Source organism: Cynocephalus volans, chromosome 15 (assembly GCF_027409185.1).
Source record: "Cynocephalus volans isolate mCynVol1 chromosome 15, mCynVol1.pri, whole genome shotgun sequence".
NCBI lineage: Eukaryota > Metazoa > Chordata > Mammalia > Dermoptera > Cynocephalidae > Cynocephalus > Cynocephalus volans.
The window spans coordinates 23,580,511-23,595,738 of record NC_084474.1 but is presented as its reverse complement, the minus strand read 5'-3'; the positions used below and the strand labels follow the sequence as shown (position 1 = coordinate 23,595,738).

Here is a 15,228-nt window from a genome sequence, read left to right as displayed (position 1 = left end):
CATGACTTTCTAAAGTACTAGCTAGCATTTCTTAAGACCCTTTTGATTTCCACCAAGAAAGTTTGTTATCATAGCAACAACACTAATTTCCACTGCTGGAGGTGATTTTTCTTGTAGCTCATCTTTCAAAAGGAGTTCACCAAGGAAGAACAACACGAGCAAGAACAGCCCTAGTAATTGTGGTGAAATCTGCCTCACTGACTCATGTGGTAAAACCTTTCTGTGCCAGGAGGTGAATATTTCAGAGACATATCAGGGTGGAGGCCATTCTCTCAGGAAAGAACGGAGCATCGGAACGGGGATTTCTAGCATGGCACCGAGGAAGCCACAACCCCCAGGAGTTGCAGGCCTGGGCCAGACTGCCTGGGAGTCACCTGACTCACCTCGATAGTTTTGCAGGTGTCTTCCAGCTGGCTGATCACTCCCTGGACTCTGTCGTTGCTTCCCACAAGGACGGCAATGCCATCACTGAGCTCGGACTAACAGAGAGAAAAGAGGGACTCGTATTCTTAGGGGGTCTCAGTCAACACATTGTGAATTAGTTGTAGTATTGTCATCAGGGGTTTCTAATTTAGGGTCCATGCAATCCTTAAGGAGTGACAGAGAGGCTTCCGAAGCCCGTGACCCTCCTGATATTGCAAGCAAACTTTTGTATATGAATATGTATTTGTGTGAGAAGAGGTTTCAGAGTTTTCACCACATTCTTAACGGAGAATGTGACTCTCTTAAAAATATTAAGAACACTGAATTATAAGCCATTGAGAATGTCATGTTCAAGCTGTAAAATTCTAGGTATTGTTAATAAATGGGACAGAGTCCAATACGTGACTTCAGGGACCCAAAATGAATTATTTGGCTAGTGTAGCTCAGGGTCAGTTTTACTTGGGAAATGCATGTAGTAAATACACATGTATTTATCATATATTTATTATGGGCCTATTGTGCTAAGGATATGGTGTATACACACACAAACACACTCTAGATGAAGTCCTTACAAACTTAAACCTGTAACATACAACAGATTCTAGGGGAGAAATTTCAACTTTGAAATTCTTTTGTTCTTCTGATTCTGTTGTTTGTATTTACCCCCTTCCCAATGCTGACTTATGAAGCCACAGGCAGCTCTGAATGAAGACTGAGGAGGCCTATGTGCTTGGTCCAACTCTGCACTTAACTCTTTGATGGGCAAAACACGTAATCAATCCGGACCCTAATTTTCTCACATTTAAAGGGATGAGGGATGGACCAGAACAGTGGCTGTGAAACATTTTAAAGCTGAAGCACTTTCTTCAAATGGAAGCTAATATGGAATCCTGTAGGCAAAAGTGAAGCTCCTTTGGCCAAAGAGGAGTGGGGGTGGAGTCCCACCAGTCTGTCCTTCTGTCCTTCTCCAGGCCATGCATGCATGAGTCTCCAGGGCTCTGAGGGAAGTAGTGTGAAGCAGATACCATCCAGTTCTAACATGGTATGACTTGAGGGGTGGGTGGGGGAAGAGAAGGGGGAAAAATCATAAGTGGATTGAAAAATAAATGTATGTCCTAGAAGTCTTGCGAAATGCTGCTGCTTTAGCAGTTAGTGGTGACTCGCTGTAGCTGGTGTTGCTCAAGAATTTGGCTTCTAAATTTGATTCCAACTCTGATTTCCACAGTAAACCCTGACCAAATGTGGCATTGACGATTCCAACAGAAAGAAGCTGAGCTGCGGAGCCCCTCAGTGCCTGGGGTGGCTGCACCTACTGGAGCACCCCGCCCCACATCTGTCTCCGCTAATTTCTGACCTGCTGCTGCATGAAACCAGGTTGGCAGGTTGGGGACGAGCTGATGCAGTGGCTGTACTTGGTCAGAATGAGGGGGCGTGGCTGAGGCCCTGGATGAGGGGCACGCCCCCTACTCAGAGCAGGCTTCTTAGCAACTGGCCTAGGTGACAGGCGGACTAGCACCATGTTTTAGAGTTGTTCTGTCCTCCTTGAGGAGGGCCAAAGGAACGTTTCAGTGGTGAATGAAGAAAAGTATTCTGCGACTGAAATAGACAGCTGTCCTTTTCTTATCTACAGACTAGACTTGAAATACTCGTGAGCAGTTAGAGTGTGGGCCGGGTCCCCTGTACACTGTTCATCTTCAGCAACCTCCAAAGGGCACAGAAACAGTGCCCCCAGCCTCCCGCATCCCTGCCTCGTCCGGCCTCCCCGCCGCCCCGGGAATGCAGCGACTGAGCACGTCCCTGCCCGCGGGACGGCCGCGCGCCCTCAGCCCCGCCATGGCCCTGCGGGGCTGGGCTCCCTCCTTCCGTGGCCCTGGGAAGGAGCTCGGCCAAGGGGCCCGGCACGGCTCCGTTACCTTCTGCCTCTGGAACACGTGGGTGAGGGGAGCCACCTGGCAGTCCTTGTGCGCGCCGAACACCTTGCACAGGGAGCAGGTGGGCACTTCGCAGTTCAGACAGTAGATGTTGATGCGCTCCTCCTCGTGCTCCTCGCACACGGGCTGCTCGGGCTTCTTTTCTGGCCTGGGAGGGGGTGGGGGTGGGGGGCAGATAAATGTCCATCTGCTCCCGCGGGGAGCAGGGCAGGGACGGTGATCCGCTTTGCAAACACCAGCTCGTCCCTGGACCCCAGCAACCCTATTCCAGGAGACTCCCAGGGTCCCTGTCATGTGCTCAGAGCCACCAGATTCAAATTCCCTGCAGAGTTAGCAGTGGGGGCGTAGACAAATCTCTAACAACCTGCTTGGGGTGAGGGTGGGGGCACCGAGACCCTGATTTATAGCATTTACCAATTTCCGTGGTGTGAGTATTTCTGCCATGGCCAATTTCAAAGTATTTAAGGTTTAAGAACTGGCTTGTGGAATTCCTGAAAGTTGAACACGGGGCTCTGGCAAGCTGTTAGGAGCGCGCTCCGGCGCTGTGTCCACACGCTCACAAGTCTCTCAAGACACACTTTACGGGTAAAGAAGGGGAAATTGCTGGTGAGCTAAATCTCAAGTTGGCACCAGCTTCGCAGAGGAGCTCAATCTCACTCCTCCTGCCTCTGGCCCCAGCAAACACTTTCCCCTAAAGGAGTGAGGATAGGGGTGGCTCTGGGGAGCCAAAATCTCTGATTATTAATCTGTCTGGGTGTTGGTTGGAAGTAGCTATACATAAGAGGGAGCCGTGGACGTAGCCTCCTTACACAAACTCCAGGAATTTTGATGCATCCTATCTAAACCTGAGGCTGTTAATGGTTTTCAGAATTATTTGAAAAATTCAAATCCAAATCCAAAAGCTTTCCTCATATTTCCAAACATACAGTTATTTAGAAGCATCTTAGATTTGGGACTACCTGTATATTTTTTAAGTTGTTATTGAGTTCCAGTGTTTTTTTTAAAAAAGTACAGGTTTAACGGGCCACGAAATCAATTTAGGGAGTCATGACCAGCATTAGTAAAGTCAGAATAAAATAGAATAATAAATATTGTGAATTACATGTAGTGAGGACAAGTACTGGCATGTGGAACTTTTGTTTCAGATGTACATATATATGTATATATCTGAAACAAAAGTATATATTATATATTATATATATATATCCATTCATATACTTATATATAAAGGTCACTAGATCACAATGTAAAATGTACTTCCTACTCTGAGTCGTGAATAAAAACGTTTGAACACTATTGAAGTTGATGTGTGGTACTAGGTACCTGCTGCACCAGAACTCAGAGGAAGGCAGAGAACGTGCTGATGTCCCTCTGTAAGTTGGTAGGTAGAAGTCAAGTACTTGACATTGGACTAAAATGTTGGAAGAAGCCCTGGGTCTGGTAAAGAAATTGCATGGACTTCCAGCTTCAGGATTTTGGAATCTGATTCTTGCAAAAGGAATTTCTGCCTGGTCTTGTGGCAATATGCTTTTCATGGTATCTATGACCTCCTGACTTGACTGTATGCTTGGAACTCAAATAAGGAAGGTAAACTCCACAACTGAAAAAATTATCCCCTTCCCAGGTCTGTCTGTTTCCTCCAATAGAATGTGACCTGCATGGAGCTGTCTGCTTTTTGGCTGGATCCCCAGTGCCCAGAACAGAGCCTCGGGCAGAAGAGGGGCTCAGTAAATATTTGTTGAACAAATGAATGGGAAAATGAAAGAGAATTTGCCCAATTAATGGACAACATTGCCTGTGCTCTAACTTAATATCATCCAGCTGGACAAGGCATGGGAAATACGGGAAATATGGTCACTTGACACTCATGAATGGTAGAGACCAGGCAACATCCCAAATACTCCATTAATAAGAGACAAAGCCCTCTGGGGGCTATCTAGAGACTAGGACTGGTGAATTGGTCTCTGCCTGGTCTAAGGCTTCTCTACTCTTAAAATCTTCCTTCTCATGTATCTCCACTTCATAATAAATGTGGGTTAAGCACAAGACTGGAGCACATGTACTAGAAAATGGCATGGGCCACGCTACTGTTGCTTACCTTCCCCAGACATTTCCTGAGGGCAACAGCTATGACCAGAGACAGTGCTGTGGAGCACAGGTGTATGCAGCATATGCAAATATTGCAAATGTCAAAACAGCCATAAGCCTCTAAGTTTAGTTTTGTTTGTAATTCACTTATTGTTTTCATGATGCAACATACACTGAGAACTACTTTCCATATTTCTTATTGAGTTTTTCTTGTTTAGGTTGCAACACAGGCCCAGAGGCACAACCCTCTTCTAAACAAGTGTATAGTGAAAACCTCTTGACAAGTTAAAGCATATAATTGACTTGGGACAAATATGGCATGTAGAATAAAGATGGAAATACATTTCTATGAGGTGAGAGTGGCCGAGCTCATAGTTGTGGTTCAGGGCTCAGTGTCAAGCGTTGGCAGTGGCCACTAACCATTCAGTGCAGGCTAGGCTGAAGCCTGCTCTTTTTGGCCACTAAGGTTGCTGGGACCACCCTAGAGTTTCCTGAGAGATGGCCATCTGGTCTTGGTAAGGCACTTCAGGAAGTACCTTTGTAGTCAAACTGATATAAAAGCTTAATTCCAGCTCAGCTTCTCCATGTGGTGGCCGTGTGACCTTAGGCAAGTTACTTAACCTCTTTTGGTCTCAGTTTTTACTCATATCTAAAATTTAGACTAGGGTCTTCTAGTTAAATATGGCAGAATGAACACAGGCATTCATCTATTTGTTTCCTACTGAAATTCCACTAATATGAGAGTAAGGAATAAAAAGGTATAAATCAATAAGAACAAAAAGGGAGCAAGATGACAGCAGATGAGAGACATCAACCAAATGTTGGAAATTAGGAACATCTGGCTGAAAGGAAGTGACCTACTTGAGCTGCATCTTAATTCTGCTAAGTGTCTGTGGGAGAGAAGCCTGCGAGAAGCAAGCTGATGAGCTGTGGAATCCTGGAAAGGCTCTCGAAGTGCAGGACCCAGGTAACCTGAAGGTGGGAGTGTGGGGGAGTGTAAAAATAAGAGGACTTTGTGCACATCTCAGGAGATTACTTGAGGATGTGCTCCATAAAAACAAGATAGTAAGCTAACAAAGAGGGAGACATGGGATCCAAGAAGCAAGAGGTTCAACCCAGGGGAGAGTCAAGGGAATTCCCGAATAGAGGGTAAAGCCCAGCCTGTGTAAGGCTCAGTCTTAATCATCTACAGTAGAAAGTCAGTAAATAATGTCTAAAATTGAAAAATCAAGAAATAGGAGCATACCAGTGGTACACTCACGACAATAGCAGAAAAACAGCTGAAAGAATTAAAAGTGGTTGACTCTGGGGAGTGAGAGTTGGGGGTGGAGAGTTGGGCAGGAACTGTACCTCTCATTAGAGGTCTCATACCTTTAAATTATATATGTGAATTACTTTGATTAAAAACATTAAAAACCTTTAATAGGGTGATATTAAATAATAATTACCACCTCATGAGATTGTTGAGAGAATTAAAGAATTGCATGTGATTCATGTGTAAAGCACCCTGAACAGTGCCTGACACATAACACATAGTAGTTTTACCTATTACATTTTATAGTTATGTTCATTATAAATATTAGCCAAATTATGCATTCTCTTGCCAACTCCCACCCCTCCAACTGTGGCTACTTTAGCACCATGAAGAATTCTAGATAAGAAGGCCAGGTTTTGTTGAGACCTACAGTGTCTAGCCTTTCTGCAAAAGGCCATTGACCAGTACCTCACAGTCCATTATTGACACCCCTCACCCCCTCTCCACCAACACCCCCATGAGATGAGCTGGGCTTATCTCACTCTGTATATCCAGGGTTATTCAAGGGTTCTCCAATGTACTCTGAAGCTCAAGGTTCTTGTCTGATGTGGTTGCCAGCCTCCAGAGAACAACTGGGTTTATGCCCAGACATGTGGCTGAGCCCTCTGGGCAACTTGTGGTTTTGCTACTGAGTAAAATTGTCCCAAAGGCAAGTCTCAAGTTCAAGAAACCACAGAGTAAGAAGAAACTGATAATCACAAAAACACCCGTAGTCCACTCATCTAGGAGCTTTACTGTTGGAAATTTTGTTCACTTTTATGCAATTTGTTTCCCAGCCCCTATTTTTGGCAGCTGCACCAAGCAGAGTTCATAGTGAAGGTAAGGACGGGTCTTGCAATTTTACTAACACTACAAGTTTTAACATCTACTCTTCTCTGGATTTCATAACAAATATTGTTCTTTTCTCACATTTCAAGTTCCCACTGTAACAAATAGCAAAACAGAAAATTATTGCAATAAATAGAACATGTGAGAATATTTGTGATGTTGCTTAATCAGCTGGCACTTATGGAGCAATTATTCTGTGCAAGGCACTCCACCAGGCACTGAAACAGTTGTTATGTAAACTCCCTTAATAATCGGTTGATTGTAAATTGGCTGTTAATTTTTTTTTAAGAAACAGTGTGTGTATTTGCATTTTAAAGTAATGAAATACAATGAGATCAGAACTGTGAAGTAATAGCAACAACAATAGTACTTTCCTTTTTGTCAAGGGACTTTGGAAGCAAGGGAAAGAGCCTGCTGCAATCTCTGCAATATGTCATGAGCAAGTCTTCTTTTCCCCCAGTCTCATCTATATTCTGGTACTATTTAATTTAGTTTTGAATCTTAAGCAGAAAGTAATAGACATAATAATTACAATAATTATATGTTAGATTTATAGAACAGCTTTCCTTCTAAGAGTGCAAGGCTCTTAGATCTCTGCAGATGTTCCATAAATACATGTCCCTTAATAAGAATCACAATGAGGCCATTTGTAGATGGTCTCTATATTGCTATCATGCTTTGTAAACTGCACTGACCGGTGCACAGTTGAAAAAGGGTTCTCCATACCATGCCTTCTAGGAATAAACTCCCGCAGTGATGTTTCCAGGAAAGGAACTCTATAGCCAATGTGGTTCAATGAATAAGAAGCCTTTTTATTTATTTTTTTAATGAACGGATGTATATACTACAGATCCATCAACAAGTGAATGCTAAGAATGTGCCATGAATACAATTTCGAGAATAGGGAAATATAACCGGAACTCTATCTATTTTTCTTTCCTCCCATGTCTCTAAATCTAGTCTCTAAAGGCCAGGACTATGCCTTGCTTTCCAATTTCCCAAACTATGACAAACTATGTTAGAGGATTTTGGTTTTATTACCATCCTCCAGACAATTTTAAGGCAAGTCTGTCTGAACTAGGAACTGGGCTGTTTTGGAAGATGCCATTTCTGTTCATTTTCTATTAGATTTTGTATTAGAATTTTTCAGCTATGTAGATAGAATCTGAAACTACAAAGGACCTGTGACGTACAAAAATGTCTAAAATTTATGTAATACAAGGCTTTGGTGGTAGGGTGGAGGGGGGACTATTATGCCTCTTCCAGAATCACCATCTGGAGTGGATTAGTGCTAATGAGTGACTTCATTCTTAAATGATACAAGAGCATGGGCACCAGCTCCCTTCTCTCCTCTCATGAGCAGCTCTCAGTTCCACTGGGAATGACTGACTTGGAAAAACACTTTCCTATAAAACAATTAGTCTGTGATTGGTAAACAAGCATTCAGTGTAGCAACCCATCAAAACAAACAAAAACATGCCTCAGATGGATTTGACACATGGAAGGGTGTTACCTGGTGGACTCCTGCTTGTAGATGTCAATGATATTTTCCACCAGCAGGTTCCTCTGAAGTCCATAAACCCCATGTCTGTCCAAAACCACTTCGTGTCTACAGGATGGGCAGCGGAATCGGCCCCCCGATGCCATGGTGGTGCCTCCTCTTGTGGGCAAGTATGGGTTAGAGGCCTGTTCTTGCCAAGCAAGAAAAGAATTGAGCAATGCCACTTTTCTGAGACTGCTTTTCACTTCCTGTTACTACAAACAGCATGAATGTCTATGTTAGTTAAGCATGCCATGAGATAATCCCTCAGGGCCTCTTCAGCAAGGGGTCCTGAAATACAGGGCCAGACCTTCCATAGTGATCCCTGGTGTACCATTGTCAGCATGAGGTGCTTTTCCATAACCAAAAGATCCAGCCAGAAACTCCACCATTAATGTCTTGGGCAGTAATTCATTTACAATTTTGAAACAGATTCAATGGTTTGGGTATTTTTTTTATAAAAACAAATGTGATTCTTAGTATTCAAATAAAACTAGATTTGGAGGTAAGGAGGAGCTTGACGTCAAGCAACAAAGCAAATCGTTTAAAAATTCTGCTTTTCTTGAAAATAAAAGCAGCCTTATAGAGTTTTCTAAAGGAATTCACCTTACTGTTAAGCACTTGATTTGGAGAGGAGGGGATCTTTTCCACCCCTCTCCCCTCCCCCCCACCCAATTTCAAACAAACCTACCTGGAAAATATCACTGGCACATTTCCTACACAGGTTATGCTGGCAGGGGAGAATGACCACGGGTTTTGTGAACATCTCTAAGCAGATGGGACAGATGAGTTGCTTCTCCAAGTTATCCATGGTCTGCTGCTCTTTGGAAAAAGACTTGTAATTCAGAGATGCGCTCATCTCCTGGCCGTCCCCGAGTGTGCTGCCCAGGAAAGGGTGCTCCGACTGGCTTCTGCAAGTGTTTCCTGGAAATAACTCCAAAGATTGTGTGATCAAGTGTCCTTTACATTGCTCTCGGTGGAGGACATTGTTTCAGGCCTTGGTCCGGAGTGGGTGCTGGAGCTGTATTTAGCAGCCTGAGGTCACATGACAGTGGCCTGACTTGTCCATATAAGCCAGTGACAGGAGGATGGATTCTGACAGGTGACAGAGACCAGGAGTCAACATTCTTGCCCCAGGGAGAAAAGAGAGTGGGCGGGAAGGAGGATTACAAACCCCCGTTTAGAAGGGGGTTGTGTGGAGAAGGGGGGGCGAAGCTGACAGTTGTCAACAACAAATGCAAATGTGCGTGCCTGGTCACTGAGCCATGCCCTCTGGGAGCACTCAGGGAGGACGTGGTGACAGGCTTCGCAGGAAGGCGCAGGATGCAGACAAGAGTCTAACTGTACTAAGTGCCTTCTGTCTGGAGAGTTTAGGAAGCAAGTCACCCAAAGCAGCGTACTAACACCTTCTTAGGTGAAAACAAACAAAACATGCCCCCCAAATCCTTATCCCAGCTTCACAAAGCAATCATCTAGAAACACTTGCTTAATGCTAAATATTTCATCTTTGCCAGTGTCGTGGTCTGGAAAAAATTCTAATTAAAAGCTGATTTCAAATCCTTTCATCATAAAGGTGTCCACAGAAAGTAAAAAAAGTTGCCAAACACCAGTTAATGATCCAATTATTTAAGAAAAAATAAAGTTGTATAATAAAACTCTACTATGCTCTTCTCTCCTCCACATTGCTTTCCCTTCTTCCTAACACTCTTTCATCTGTGCTCCTCCCCACCCCCCACACACTGAAAAACAAAGAAAATTTGACAGTCTTTAAAAATTTAAATTTAGTTTGCAACAATGGTCAGTATCAAGGTAGTAAGTGGCACGGAGTAGCAGACTTATTATTTCACTTTGCCATACATCAGGGGACAGATACCCGTGCTGCTGAAAACTGACGTGACAATGGAGTCCTTCCCTATCTGTGTTTTATCTGCTTCTGAAACACTACACCCCTCTGCGTTTGCCTCTTCCTCTAAGGTGATTTTCTAAAAGATAGTTTCCCTGATTATTACTGCTATTCTTGGTCCACTCTTGAGTCATAAACATTGATTCTAACATTTGCCAGGATTTTGTGAAATAACTATTCAACCAATATATATTGTATTTTAAAATTTTAAATCAGATCAAAAATGAAAATTCATGTCGTTTTGATGTGATGAATTTGCATCTTACTGCATCCTTGATTTTAAAAACCTTGAACACTGAACATGTCACTGGTATACCCTTAATTACCAGTAAAAAGTAGGTCAGTGTGACTGGTTATATGTGGTCTTAGTGCTATAAGCTCTATTAACTCATAATAAGTTATATGTATTCATAAACATTTCTGGGATCTTTAGAAAATTCTCTTATTCCTTTCAATATTTGGTTAACAACTACAGTGAAGAAGAGAACTGGTGTTATTTTTTTTAGAGTTATTTCAGTTCACCTAGCCCAGGCAGTTAGTTGTGTTTAACATTACATAGGCTATAGAGGTTTGAGCACAATAGCGTAGGTGAAATATTTTCTAGGAAACATAAAGTTTCTACTGCAAAAGTAAAAGACCTTGAAATCTAAGGAAAAGTACTTAAACTAATAATATACATTGTAGCAGAGCCTGTGCTTAGAGAAGGAATTTATTCCTTCAAAAAACATTTGTTGAGTATTTGTCATTCTTTCCATTGTGACCCACAATTGTACAAAGCTCTGGGGATTGAAAGCTGAACAAGACACAGATCATTGTCTGAAAGGAGCTAAGTTTAATAGCAGAGATAAGACATGCATATAAAGAACCACAGGACAAAACACAATGTGATAAACAGCTAAAGAATTTCAGAGTGTGAGTAATCAGGAGTGCTTCGTGGGTGGAGGTAGCATTTGAATCAATCCATTGAGGAAATTCGAGGGATGGATGTGCACTAGGTGGGGCACAGGTGGAGCTTTCTGAGAGAAGGCTTAGCAGAGATATGGAGGCACAGGAGTGCAGGAACTCTCAGAGCTTATGGTGGCTTGATTTGGAGTGCACAGCATGCTGCATATGCACTGGCAGGCCATGGACACTGGACTATAGTTGTTAACATGTATTAAATTAGGCAATAGGAAGTTGTTAAAAGTTTCCATGAGAGCTGTGAGTTGGTTAGATTAATCTTGCAGGGGCGATTGGGACAGATTAGAGTGAAGATGCACTAAAGACCAGAGTGCAAGCTGTTGCCGATAGTCTAGGTGAGAGGTCACAAAGCCCTGGTATGGGGCCATGACACTGGGCCCATAGGAAATGGACTCTGGGGCTATTATGAAAGTAGAATCCACAGATGACTGAGATGCTGAGTCTGAGCAACCAGCGACAAAGTGGTGGAAGGCTCCAGGGTGAGTAAGGAGACAGCTTCTCTCCAGCTTCTGTGTCTACCTCATGTCATGGTCTTGAGAAAGTGACCTCACCTAGCTGGACTGCAGTCCTTTGATCCAGAACTGAGTAGGGCTCATAACCTAACTTAGCAGTATTTGTAAGGAAAAAAAAATACTCGAAACAATTAATTTTGACATTGAAAATCCCCAATTTGATTACTTGATGTACAATTGATCCCCATCCTCCTCCCTTTTTTCTCTCTGATCCTTCTTGCCTTCTGCCTTTCACTTTTTCCTAGAACTGTCCCTGGAGGCTACACAGGAATCCAGCAAGAATTCCATAGGAATAAGTGCAAGGTGATGAATAATGCACCTTCCCTCCGCATCCTCTTCTCTCCATTCCTTGCTCCTCCCTACTCTGATAGACCCACCATCTCTGGGGTGGATGTGTGCATTGGGAGTGGGACATAGGGAGAGTGCTCTGCTCTAGGGAGGAACCAGAAAACTTTATTCCACTCCATACTTATTCAAGAGACACTGCAGATGCCAGGGAGGCAGTTGCACCCACTTGTGCTGCTGCCATCCCCACAAGGTGACACTGCTGCCACCAAGGACACTGCAGATGCCAGGGAGGCAGTTGCAGCCTCCAACACTACTGCCACCAACATGAGGTAATACTGTTGCTGCAGTAACCATAGCTGTGCGGACCACTGCTGTGGACACTGCAGCCAAACTGGCAGCTGCTGCAACCACTGCTGCTGTGGTTTCTGCCACCACCAGCACCACCAGACAGCCACCATCATTGTGCAAGCAGCCTGCCACTGCTGTAGCCACCACTGCCATACCAGCAGCCACACCAGCCACTGCCATGGTGCAGACAGATTGCTGACCACTTGACCTAATTGACACAAGGAGAGTCACCAGCAGAGTCCAGGGAAGGAGAGTAACAGAAGAAGCAATTGCTCTACCAGATGACTAGACATCAATGTAGAGATACTAAAACTATGAAAAAAACACGAAAATATGAATACACCAAAGGAATACAATAACTCTCAAGTACCAGACCCCATAGAGCAGGAAACCATTGAAATGACTGAAAAAGATATCTGAGTAAAATCTTAAAGAAACCCAATGAAATACAAGAAGACACAGTTAAACAACACAATGAACTGAGCAAAACTATTCAGGATATGAAGGAGGAAATTTACAAAGAGATTAATACTTAAAAAAATGTATAGCAGAACTCATGGGACCAAAGGAATCATTCATTGAAATAATAAAAAGAAACCCCACAACTGAGAGCTTAAGCAGGAGGCTCAAAGATCCCCAAATATATTCAATCCCAAAAGGTCCTGTCCCAGGCATATTATAGTCAAACTGGTAAAACTCAAAGACAAAGAGAAAATCCTAAAAACAGCAAAAGTGTCAAGTCACTTATAAGAAAGTCCCCATCAGATAAACAGCAAACTTCTCAACAGAAACTCTACAGGCCAGAAGAAAATGGGATGATATACTCAAAATACTAAAATAAAGAAACCCTACTAGCCAAGAACACTATACCCAGCAAGGCTATCCTCCAGAAACAAGAGAAAAATAGTGTATTTTCTAGACAAACAAAAACTACAAGAGTTCACCACCACACAACCAGTCCTACAAGACATCCTCAAGGGAGACCAGCATCTGGAATCCAAAAAAACAATAATCACTTCCATGAATACACAAGAAGGAACAAAACCCACTGGAAGAACAAAAATGCAAGCAAGCAAGAAAAAGAAACTGTTACCACCTCCAAAAGCCAAAAAACACCAAAAACAAAAAAATGAGGGAAAGAAAAAAAAAAAGTGTTTAAAACATCCAAATAAAAATCAATAAAATGACAGAGTAAGACAATAACTTTCAGTAAGAACCCTAAACATAAATTAATTAAATTCCCCACTGAAAAGATATAGACTGACAGCTTATATTAAAAAGCCAGACCCAATTATATGCTGTTTACAAGAGACTCGTGTTACCTGTAAGATGCACACAGACTAAGAGTGAAGGGATGGAGAAGAATATACCACACAACTGGAAATCAAAAATGAGGAGGATTAGCTATGCTTATATCAGATAAAATAGACTTTAAACCAAAAACTATAAAAAGAGCCAAAGAAGGCCTCTATATAATGATAAAGAGATTGATTGAGCAAGAAGACATAACAATCATAAATATATATGCACCCAACACCAGAGCACCCAAATATAAAGCAAACACTATTAGACCTAGAGAAGGAGATAGGCTCAAACATGATAATGGGGACCTGAGCACCCCTTTCTCAACACTGGACAGATCATCTAGGCATTAAATCAATAGAGAAACACAGGATTTTAAAATTTTTTTATTTATTTCTTATTTCTTTTTTACTTTTTAAATTATCTATCTATCTATCTATCTATCTATCTATCTATCTATCTATCTATCTATCTATCTATCTATTTATTTTACTTCTCAAAATACATTGTAGTTGATTTTCATGCCCCTTTACCTGTTCCTATCCCCCCACATCATATCTGTTCACTTAAGTAGTTCAAGGAATTTTTGTGGTTATTCTGTCTTCTCCCCCCCCCTACTTTATTTGAAACACAGGATTTAAACAGCACTTTTGACGAATTGGACTTGGCAGATGTCTATAGAACATTTCATCCAACAACCCTAGAATTCACATCGTTCTTATCAGTACATGGGACATTCTACAGAATAGACCACATATTAGGTCACAAATCAAGCCTTGACAAATTTTTTAAATTGATATCATTTCAAGTGTCTTCTCAGACCACAGTGGATTAAAACTAGAAATCAAAAACAAGCAAAGCTCTGGAAACTATTAAAACACATGGAAATTAAACAACATGCTCCTGGGCCATCCTCGTGGCTCACTCGGGAGAGTGTGGTGCTGGTAGAGCCGAGGCTGCGGGTTCAGATCCTATATAGGGTTGGCTGGTGCACTCGCTGGCTCAGTGTGGTGCAGACAACACCATGCCAGGGGCTGTGATCCCCTTACTGGTCAGAAAAACAGAAAACAAAAAACATGCTCCTGAATGACATATGGGTCCGAGAAGAAATTAAAGAGGGAAATTAAAAGTTCTTCGAAACTAATGAAAATAAGGACAGATCATACCAAAACCTGTGGGATACTGCAAAAACAATTCTAAGAGGGAAGTTTATTGCAATAACACTTATATTGAAAGAGTTGAAAGATTTCAAGTAAACAACCTAATGCTTCACCTCAAAAAACTAAAAAAGCAAGAACAGTCCAATCCCCAAATTAGTAGATGGAAAGAAATAATTAAGATCAGAGCAGAATTCAATGAAACAGAGACCCCAAAAACAATACAAAGGATAAATAAAACAAAAAGTTGGTTTGAGAAGATAAAATAAACAAGCTATTAGCTGAGCTAACTAAAAAAAGAAGACACAAATAACAAAAATCATAAATGAAAATCTTTTTCATTACAACTGATACCACAGAAATAAGAAGAATCATGAGAGACTATTATAAACAACTGTACACCAAAAAATATGAAAACCTGGAGGAAATAGATAAATTTCTGGACACATACAAACTACTAAGACTGAACCAAGAAGAAACAGAAAACCAAAACAGACCAATAACAAGCAACAAGATTAAATCAGTAATCAGCAGTTTCCCAACAAAGAAAAGCCCAGGACTGGATGGCTTTACTGTAGAATTCTACCAAACCATTAAAGAGGAAATAATACCAATTCTCTTCAAGCTAGTCCA

General features: G+C 42.1%; 1 protein-coding gene across 10 annotated transcripts in view; it reads right to left on the bottom strand.

The window, feature by feature from the left end:
* Positions 1 to 9,208, bottom strand: part of TRIM55 (tripartite motif containing 55) — a 44,429-nt gene extending 35,221 nt beyond the window's left edge. For 3 of the 10 annotated variants that reach the window (XM_063079925.1, XM_063079924.1, XM_063079923.1), the window contains exons 1-4: positions 8,817 to 9,203; positions 8,099 to 8,271; positions 2,337 to 2,502; positions 384 to 479 (exon numbers count right to left, since the gene is read on the bottom strand). In XM_063079925.1, coding sequence (XP_062935995.1) covers positions 384 to 479; positions 2,337 to 2,502; positions 8,099 to 8,271; positions 8,817 to 8,984 — 603 coding nt within the window. In that variant the 5' untranslated portion in view covers positions 8,985 to 9,203. Of the gene's footprint in view, positions 1 to 383; positions 480 to 2,336; positions 2,503 to 8,098; positions 8,272 to 8,816 lie in introns of all 10 variants that reach the window. The other 7 variants (XM_063079915.1, XM_063079917.1, XM_063079918.1 and 4 more) reach the window with 5 other exon arrangements.
* Positions 9,209 to 15,228: the final 6,020 nt, after the last annotated feature.